The sequence below is a fragment of the Sceloporus undulatus genome, chromosome 3 (assembly GCF_019175285.1).
Source record: "Sceloporus undulatus isolate JIND9_A2432 ecotype Alabama chromosome 3, SceUnd_v1.1, whole genome shotgun sequence".
In the NCBI taxonomy this organism is placed as follows: domain Eukaryota; kingdom Metazoa; phylum Chordata; class Lepidosauria; order Squamata; family Phrynosomatidae; genus Sceloporus; species Sceloporus undulatus.
This window is the reverse complement of record NC_056524.1, coordinates 17,140,401-17,150,915: the sequence shown is the minus strand read 5'-3', so window position 1 is coordinate 17,150,915 and position 10,515 is coordinate 17,140,401. Positions and strand designations below refer to the sequence as shown.

The following is a 10,515-nucleotide window of genomic DNA, read 5'->3' as shown; positions in this document are numbered from 1 at the left end:
ATTATTATGTGAACAATCAGTCTTTGAAAAGTTTTCCAGACAATCTCTCTGAGTTCAAGCCAGTTCCAAGTCAAACTGAAAGGAGTTTTCCCATTACTAGTACCATTAGTTGTACACAATAAGCTGTGCAACAAAAGATTATGTTCTTATGTGCTGTCAAGTCAGCTTTGTTTTATGGCAACCCTATGAATGAGAGGCTTCCAAGTGTCCTTGCCATCAACTGTCCTGCTCAGGTCTTGCAGATTCAGGGCTCTGGCTTCCTTGATAAGGTCTATCCACCTGTAATATGGGCCACATCTGCACAGACTTTGTATGTTTTATTGCAAAAACTCAATAAAAATAATTTTAAAAAATGGTTTGACACCATTTTAACTGCCATGGCTCCATGCTATGGAATTCTGGGATTTGTAGTTTTGTGAGATATTTAGCCTTCATTGTTAGAGTGCTCTGGGGCCACAACAAACTGCAAATCACAGGATTCAATAGGAGAAAGTCATGGCAGTTAAAGCTGTGTCAAACTGTGTTATTTCCGCAGTACAGAGACAGCTCTGGTTGTCCTCTTTTTCTACTGCCTTCAACTTTACTAAGCATTATTATCTTTTCCAGTGAGTCATGTCTTCTCATGATATGGCCAACATAATTAAACTGCTAATCTGCCCACTCTGTGGATCTGTGTCCCTGAAGTTCCTTTACTTATGATCTTACTTCTTAGTATCACTGCCTACCATTTTTCTTCAAAGCATTAGCAAGAATTCCAGATTGTGGAGGCATTAGCAATCTAATCCAGAGATTATGATGTGATGGGTGACTCATGGAGGTAGTATCTACATTGCAACTGTTCCCTGACAATCATGAGTGCTATAAAAAGCCTAACAGCATTTTCCCATTTTAAAAAAAAATCCAGCAGAGTGTGATGAGAAGCCCTTTGAAACCATCTCAATTATTTTACAGGACTTGACAGCCCAATCAATTTGTTGCTCAACTTTTGGCAGAATACAATGTCATCCCTGAGCTAACTGAATTAAGGGAAGTTGGCATTCCCAGAAGGGATACAGAATGATCCATCAGGGAACTTTGATAGCTTGGTGTCTTCTGTGTGACACTGTTCATTTAACCAATTCTAATGATAGATAGCAGATATGTGTATATACTTGTATGATAATGGGCTCCCCTAGTATCTGGGAAGCACAGTTGAGGGGCATGTTCTCTCTCTCTCTCCTCCATGTAAACAAAAGGTTAATCCTATGATAGGTCAGGTTACATTTGTTAGGCTCAGGATCATGAAGGAGCAGAAAGTCAGCATGGTGTAGTGGCTTGAGCATTAGACTATGACTATTGAACTGTCCTGCTCAACCAAGGAAATGGATGACAGTGGGCAAGTCACACTCGCTCTGCCTCAGAAGATGAACGTTACCATTCTCCTCTGAAGTAACTTGCCAAGAAAGCCCCATGATAGGTTCACTTTAGGGTTGCCATAAATTGGAAATGACTTGAAGGCACAGAACAACAATAACAACAACAACCATGAAGGATTAACAGGGATCTCCAGAGACAACTGTACAGTAAAGGTGACCTTTTGGATGCTTCTAAGATAAGAGGTTACAAAACAGGGTGACAACAAAACATAAGAGAAGCTTTTAGGACTAATAGAGAGGTGGAGGAGATGACTCCTGCCTCACCGTCCCTAGGGAAGCTTGAATGTAGGCTGGACAAAGGGATCCAGACTCCCAGCTTTCTTGAACATCCAAAGAGCCAGAACACTATCTGAATCATGAGTAGAACAGGAATATTTTGTGAGTCAAATGAGAGTTTATGTTTTCTTTCTAATCTTGGCTGGATACAATCAGTTCTTATCAATACTGGCCAGAATACTCTGGGGGCAGCCTGGAGTATCTTGATCCCAGAGCTGCCCTGACTTCTTCCTGTTACCTGGTCTTATATCCTCATACTGGGGTTGCTGACTTCATAGACATCCCAATGATCCACCTAGTGTATTGGCCACCATGAGGCCAGAATGAGGCACCCATCAATGAGTATATGGCTGGTCACCTCATTTGGACCTCAAAGTGAACAACTGGTTATGACAGTGGATGCTCCAGGTGGCTCAACAGGATGCCTATGCAGACAGCTGCGCCAGTGCTACAATGGAGGACTCTGGACTTTCCGGCAAGATCCAGAGTAAGAGGTAGGTTTTAAAAATGCATGTTAAGCATGTTATAGCATTCTGATGTTGAACATGCTGGATGTCATCTGAACTATTCACACCAAAACAAAAGAAGAAGGACCCTCTCTCCAGTCCATCTGCCCTGGTCGAGGCCTCAGAGGGAGAGAAGGTTTGCTGGACTTTTCCCCTTCCCCACTTCCATTCCCTTCTCCTTTTGTGTCTTGTATTTTTAGATTGTAAGCCTGAGGGCAAGGAAATGTCTAATTTAAAACAATGTAAGCCGCTCTGATAGCCTTTTGGCTGAAGAGCAGGGTATAAATACTATAAATAAATAAAATAAAGCAAGGGTTTGGGCCATGCATCATCTGAACAGAATGCTGCCAGAACATGGAGAAAATGGACATTTGGTCCTGCAGACAAGACCTTAGACTGTTTTCATAACTTGTAACTGCTCCTAGGTAACACCTGAAGGAATGTGCCTTCATTTATTTTATTTTATTTTATTTTTGTTCTGCTTTTCTCCCAGAAAGGGACCCAAGGTAGCTCACAGACATAAGATATTCTTCTGCTAATCTAAGATTGCTTACTTAGAATAAAATAATTCCTTTAAAGATCTTCCCTTTTCCTCTCATCATGTGCCTTTATTCAGTGTGTGTGTATAATAGTCTCATTTCCCACAGGAAAGGAAGGGAACATCTCTGTGGAATAAGAGGTGGGAAAAGGGACAAGTAAATCCCTCTGTGAATTCCCACTATGTCACTGAGTCATGGGATGAATTAGTGGGTGATGGCAGCTGATAGAATTTGGGGGTCCCTTCTCCTACTGAAGAATAGGTGACGAATGAGCCTGTTGCAGCCTGAAAAAGATCAATCTTATTAACAGAGCTATACTGCAGATTTTTAAACAGATGCTTGAATAAGGCCACTTGAGACAATCTGAAAAGCTGTAATATGCCTATTTTCACTTGACAGTAGACTGGCAAATCTTTTTAGAAGTTCCATGTTGAAGGTTACAGGGAAAAGGCTCCCCAGATATGATTCATCCAGCTGGCCAATTAAACAGCCACATGTCCTGAAATCTGAGACCTTCAAGGTTATTACAATCTGATGGCACACACACACACACACACACACACACACACACACACAGGAAAAAGTAAAAAGTGGAAAACATTCTCCAGGGACGTAGCCAAGGGGGGGGGTCTTGGGGTCTGGACCCCCCCTTCCATTAGAAAAATGAATGGTGCGTGCTGCTGCACCGCTGCACCCAAGCCCCATTATAATGGTGGCACTTAGTTTGGACCCCCCCCCTTGCTAAAATCCTGGCTACGTCCCTGTATTCTCCTTCCTATTAATTATTACGAAATGTTTGACTCCATAAAACAATAAAATTGGGATCATTTGGTATGAAAGGTGGAAGACCTCATCTGCAGATGCAGAGGGGTATTGTCTCAACATTAAAAATATTTATGGAGGCTTGGCTGGGCCAGGTCTCCCCACACCCCAAAAAGCAGCAAGTCACATGCTCTCAGCCTCAGGAGAAAGCAATGGTAAACCTGCTCTGAACAACTCTTGCCAAGAAAACCTCATGATAGGTTTGCTTTAGTGTTATCCTAAATTGAAAATGACCTGAAGGTACACAACAGCAACAATAACAACAACCATAATGTCAAAAGGATTCCAAGCTTCATTTCTGATCCATAGGTATACCAGTATAGATTTATAGATTTAGAGGCAGTGGAGTGTGAGATTTCTGTGATATGGAAGTGTCCATACCTCATTGTTATCACAGCATGATGATAGCCACCAGATATAAATTTACCAGCTTCACTGATAACCTAACAATCAAATATTTTTTCTACTCCACAATAAGTTCTCCAGATCACTTTCTAAAATGAAGGCCAGAATCCTGTTGGGAACTTTTGCCTTTGGGAATTAGAATTGGACACCATTCTGTAACATCCATATTGAGTAAGATCTAAAAATTATCTAAAAATAAAGCTTTTCTCCAAACCACAAGTCGGTTTAATTAAGAGCTTACCAAAGTCTTCTGTTTTGTAGAGCCATTGTTTTTCTGATGGTAGAATGATGGAAAGGGATGGGTAAATGTATTAGGGTTTTTTTTTTCTACATTGAATTTTCCAGTTATTCAAATTAAAAAAACACTAAACTGAACTGAACTGAAATTCCCACTTATTCTTTTAGGATGGATCAACAATGTTAGATTCACTTCTCCCAGTCTTTTTAGATTTTGATACTTTTTGACTGAAACCAATCTGGGGAAAAAAATCTCACCTGGAAAAAGTATCACTCTTGTAGTAGATGGACCTTAATCTTAAATGCTGGTCTAAAAGGATTGCTTGTTGTATTCAGAACCATTGAGTCATTTGACTTTACTACATGTGACTCACCATACAACAGTTGATTCAGTGGGTCTACTTTGGTTGAGACTCACCAATAGAATTGTGGGCAATATTTATATGTTGTACATTTGTGAATTATTGTTGCTATTACTTCAGAGGAAGTGCAGAAAGATGGAGCTGACAACATGATTTGGAAAGCTAAGCAAAGTCATCTTGCAAACTCTGTAGCAGTCTAAAGAATGCACAGAGTTGCCTCCTGCAGAGCCGAGATCACAGTAGTGGAAAATAATGCCACTGAACACAGTGTTTGAAACATACTTACATAAATAATACACGTCACTCCTTGCGACTACATTCATAGATTCTGAGATGATTTTTTGCCATGGGGAGTACATAGGTGAACTGTTTGACCTCCATAACAAATTCCCCGGTAGGAATACCACTGGCATTCCAACTCAGATTTTTCTAAATTTCTTTGTGGCTTGAACAACAGAGTCCTGATTAATGTTGAGACATGTTGTGCCTTGTGGGCCGTGACATTCAGCAGTCTCATTGGTAAGCACTGAATAATGGTAAATAAAGCATTAAATGGTATATATTACTCTGTTGTAGTTCCACTCTGAGCTTCACCAAGAGATGAGCACATAGGTCAGACTATCATTAGCCAGTGGTGTAATAAGACTTGTATGTATGTATGAGAGCTAGCATGGTGCAGTGGTTTCGGTGTTGAATTATGACTATGGAGACCACCAGTGTTCAAAACTTGGCTTGACAATGAAAACCCACTGGCTGACCTTGGACAAATCTCACTCTCTCAACCACAGAGGATGGCAATGGAAAACCTGCTCTGAAAAATCATGCCAAGAAAACCCTGTGATAGGTTTGCCTTAGGGTTGCCATAAGTTGGAAATGACTTGAAGGCACACAACAACAACAATGTATGTATGTATGAGAACCATCATGGCATAGTGATTTGAGTGTTGGAGTACAACCCTGAAATCAGGGTTCAGTTCCCCACTCAGCCATGGAAACCCACTGGGTGACATTGAGTGAGTCACATGCTTTCTGCCCCAGAAAACTCTGTGATAGGTTCACCTAAGGGTTATCATAAATCAACTTGAAGGCACACAACAATAACAATGTATGTATGTATGTATGTATGTATGTATGTATGAAATTTATATCTTACCTTTCTCCTTGCACAGGACTCTTATTAGGCATGGGCATGCTGACTGACTGACTTTTCAGTGCTGTTAATGATACAGAACAGAGTCAACAGCTGGGGTTACCCTTCTATACCTCAAGGCTAAGAATGATTAATCCTGTCCCTCTGCTCCTTGTGTCCCAAGAGGTTTTAGAAAAGGAAAATTCAGATCAAGCAAAAGAAAGTTTTGGCTGTTCCATGTTTCCACTTACCAAGTGGAAGGGCTAGTGAGGAGTTACACCATGCTCTGTAATTCTCAGCTTAAAAATTAAAAATATTTCTACAGAATGCGAGCCATAGCGATTGCCTGCCCAGAGTTGCTAAGAGAACATGAGCATGTGAAACAGACAGTGTTTCTTCCCTTTCTCTCCTGCCTTCTCAGTATCTTTTGTGCCAGATGATGGAATACTGATGAGCAGGAGACAATATTGGGGGTGCCAACTAACTTGCTCCCAGAAGCCCTCACCCACTCCTGGTACCTGAAATGCGCGGTTTTGGGTGTCATAATTAAAGAATGTAGTCACACTCTGGAGCTAATCCTCTCTTGGCAGCATTACAGCCATATCACTAGAGGCTTAATTTATCAAAACACACTTCTTTCTCCAATCTGTCCAATCTGGAAGGATAGCTGGGCCTGAACATCCCACATTTCACGGAACCACTTTTCTATCCCCCCACCTGAAATCTTTATATAGTTTTCAAAAGTTAAAAATCAAGACTTAACAACATGTAACACACAATGCACTGGTACAGCTTTAAGCTGATAACAGGGAATAAATAACTTGCAAGTCAACTACATTCCATAGGAAAGAAGTAATCAGATTTTCACAGTAGTGACCCATTGCTAGAATTGCCCAAAGACTGAACCCAGAAACCCTTTCACACTATGGGGTGTGGGGTGTCTTGACTGCTCCAAGTGACACCATCCGAGGGGTTGACACTGGGCAGTGGCAAGGCATCTCAAGGCCCCTCTCCTGGAAAGAAAGCAAACTTTGCTTGTCATGTCTCTCCCCTTGAGGAGTGAGGGCCACAGACCTTTTTTCTTTGCTCCCTACTCTTACGGCCATCTTTGTAGCCATATTGTCTCATTTAGAATTAGTCTAAGATTATTTTAAGAGAATGAATTGCCAATTTATTCCTCTAACTGTTTGTCAAATCTTCCAGACCTTTCATAACTGCCCTTTTTAGCTCCCATTTTCTTCTCTTCCAATAATAATAATAATAATAATAATAATAATAATAATATTTATTTCTACTCCGCCTTTTCCCGATAGGGAATCAAGGCGGATTATAATAGGTATTAAAACATCAAGCAGTTAAAATTACAATCATGATTAAAAAGGAATAGCATAGCCCGACCCTCCCCCATCATAAAAACCCCCAAATAAAAACCAAATCAAAAGAGATTAAACAATACAACTGTTAAAAAAGAAAACAAATATAGCATTTATTTCACATATTTTATTGTACCTATCTGAGATATTTATAGTACATTAGGCCCTTCATACTGGAGGGATGGTGACTGGTAGATTTGACCATCTACGAATCACCACACCTCATATTATTCAATGCCGGCGCATGCATGTGGACATGCTGATGCATCTATGCACACATCACTGCTATTGACTAATATGGGGGGGCACTGTATCTATAAAGCATATTCACTATACATAAGATTGGCGTTTAAGTCTATTTTCTTCTCTTTGTGCTTTATTCTTTGATCCTCCTCTTTTGTTTCAGAGGTACTAGTTCAGTTTATATCCACTTACCTCCCTCTCTTCCTTCTTTTGCAGGCATGGATGAACAAGAGTCATGAGGTAAAGGCGGAGTGGGACTGTTGTGTTTGTCAGCTGACAGCAAATATTTCAAGAAGTCACAAATAACCAATAATTAAAAACCAAGAATGTATGATGACATCCTAGATTATTACCACTGATTGTAGTCCAGCACATTCTGTTGATCAAGTGATAATTTTAGCTATTATATGAAAGGGAAAATAATGGATAAGTTACTCTGACTCACCAATGTGTGAATATGCTCATGGCATAATTAAGGAATATGTATTAAAAATAGATTTTAGAAGTTTTGTTCCCATTCCTTCATCAGAAAATGTGTCCTTTGTTTTGTATAATAAGAGTTTTGCCTTTTCATCCAATATGGTTCAATAGTTTTGTGTAATCTCTCCCCTTCATAGCAAATCAGTTTGATCCCAGGCCATATCAGTTCTTACATTCATTTAGGAGCATTGAACATTTGCAATGTTTTCAGGCCAGTATTGCAATTTTGTGGTCATATAACTATAGCAAATATTTGGAAGTAATTTGCTCCTCATCAAAAGAAATAAAAAATAGTGAGGTCCAATTTATTTTAAATTCACTTCTTTCATTTAAAAAGTGGTGATTTCCACAATACTGTGCTACTGTTTCTGCCTTTTTGTTGCTCTCCTAACAGGGAAATCATACCAGAAATTGCATGGGTTTTCCAGCTTTCAAAAGTAAATATACAAAACTTACACCAGGTCTTCCTTAGCCTTTCTCCTACATGGAATAACCCAAAAGGAAGCTCTGATCCTGTCTAGATTAGCCTTCCTCAGTCTCCAAAGATTTTGGAATTTGGCTCCTGTCATCCTCAGCAAGCCTAGTCTATGGTCAGGAATGATGGGATCTACGGTTCAAAAATCATGATTGTGTTGGAGCTGTTACTCAACCTTCTTCACATTCCCCTGTTCTCTATCAAAGGTGAGGAATACATATCTATGGGTAACCATGTTGGATACGCAGCAAAATATAACAAAGTCTTAAAAATCACTTTGCAATGATACCTTTAAGAGATCAACATAAAGACACAAAATACATTATCCAAAACCTTAAAAAAAAACTTACAGGCATCTTCATCAGGCACAGATATTCAAAGTATTTTTTAAAGGGGGAAAAACCATGACAATGGAGAGTCACAGAGCTGCATCTTTCTTCACACGATAAAACTGTTGTGTAAGATGGTGGTGGATGGTGGGCTGATGCAGGCAGAGGCCATGAGGCAGCTGGGACCAAAAAGCCAAAACCAGGCAATGCATTTCCCCCTCTATTGATAAGAAGAAGGGGACTTCTTTGAGAACTGGCAGTACCTGCCCTATGAAAGGTTACATGCAACTTTGTAGTTGAGGGATGAGAGCGCAGAGGGATGAGAGTTTGGAAGATGTAATGAAAGATGCTTGTCGCAGTGGTTCTGATCTGTATTGCAGATCAAACCATCCAAATTATTTTGCCAGATTTTATTGCAACAGAAATGCAGTAGGAAAGAGCTGACTGTCCTGCTTCTAAGCAGGCAAGCCATCATACCAAGGTATGATAGACCAGAGTCAATGCAAATGAAGATACCCACAGCAGCAGACTAATCAAAGATAGTCCAAAATCAGAGTCAGAGAAGAGAGCGAAGGTCCCAGCTAATAGAGTCACACTGGAGACTCAGAGAAGCTGAATAAGGAGGATTCAAAGTCAAATAGTAACCAAAGACTCACTAGTTAGTACCAAACAGAAAACAGGAAAATATATTCTATGAAATGAATTCAAAACATATGGTGCATCTACACTGTAGTAATAATGCAGTTTGATACCAGTTTAACTGTCATGACTCCATCCAACAGAATCCTGGGATTTGTGAGGCACCAGCACTCTTTGGCAGAGGAAGCTAAAGACCTTGAAAACCTACAAATCACAGGATTCCGTTGAATGGAGTAGCACTATGGACGGAGTAGTGTCAAACTGCATTATTTCTACAGTGTAAATGCACTCATAGTCCAGGGTCAGCCACCAATAGATCTGTCCCAACAAGAGACACATGATACAAGGACCAGGCAGTTTCTGGAGCTCAGGAATAGGATTGTTTACAGCAACATAACTGAACCAGTCTAAGGCCTACCTGGTCTGAAACATACCCAGAGTATAGCTATGGGTACTCTTACATTATCACTGGTATCCTGTGGCTGACATACACAGCCTTATGTCCAACTTACCTGCATATATATTTTTATGATTGTTACAGAGGGAGGGATTTACTATCTCCCTCATGCAACAACTCCCTCAACATTTGACCCACCTCTTTCTTGCCAGCCCTTCTTCTTGAAGAATGGTGTTGTCATGGTGTGCCCAGCTGGAGGAACATGCACAAATGGCCTTCAGGGCAATATGAATCCTATATACTGCCCATGTGTGGATTTTATTGATAAAGGAAGGAGCCCCCAAGAGGCTGCTTTGAGCTGATTCCCCTCAAACCTAAATTGAACCTCCCCTTTGTGGACCTGAATAATGATATTTCTTCATAAATTTCACAGCCTGTCATTTCACACACCACAGCTGCTTAGGTACACTTGTAGGCCCTTACATGAGGAGGGATTGAAGAGGTGGGGTATGAGGGATGGGGAGTGTTGTTTCTGCACAGTGATGACTTGTGGCTCCCATGTCAATAGGGCAGGAAACGTAAAAGGAGCAGGGAATTTTAAAGGAGATATCCAAGGTACTGAACCTATCTTGGAAGACAGAGTTCAGCTCCTTGGGTAGCTCATTTAAAATACAGTACCTTTGGTAGTAAAAGAACTGGCAGACATAAATCTCAGAGCCACTGGCAATGATCTTGGAGAACACTCGGAGAACAGGAGAAGTCCCAGCAGACTGGAGGAGGGCAAACGTTGTCCCCATCTTAAAAAAAAAAAAAAAAGGGGGGGGGGGAGACAGGATCCCAACAGTTGTCATCTAGTTAGTCTGACATCTGTACCAGTAAAGATTCTAG

The 10,515-nt window shown here is 40.5% G+C and overlaps 1 protein-coding gene across 1 annotated transcript in view; it reads left to right on the top strand.

Annotated features, from left to right (window-relative positions):
- SLC36A4 (solute carrier family 36 member 4) overlaps window positions 1-7,812 on the top strand; it is a 203,330-nt gene extending 195,518 nt beyond the window's left edge. The window contains exon 11 of the mRNA XM_042459980.1: window positions 7,524-7,812. Coding sequence (XP_042315914.1) covers window positions 7,524-7,546 — 23 coding nt within the window. The 3' untranslated portion in view covers window positions 7,547-7,812. The remainder of the gene's footprint in view (window positions 1-7,523) is intronic.
- The last annotated feature ends 2,703 nt before the right edge of the window (window positions 7,813-10,515 follow it).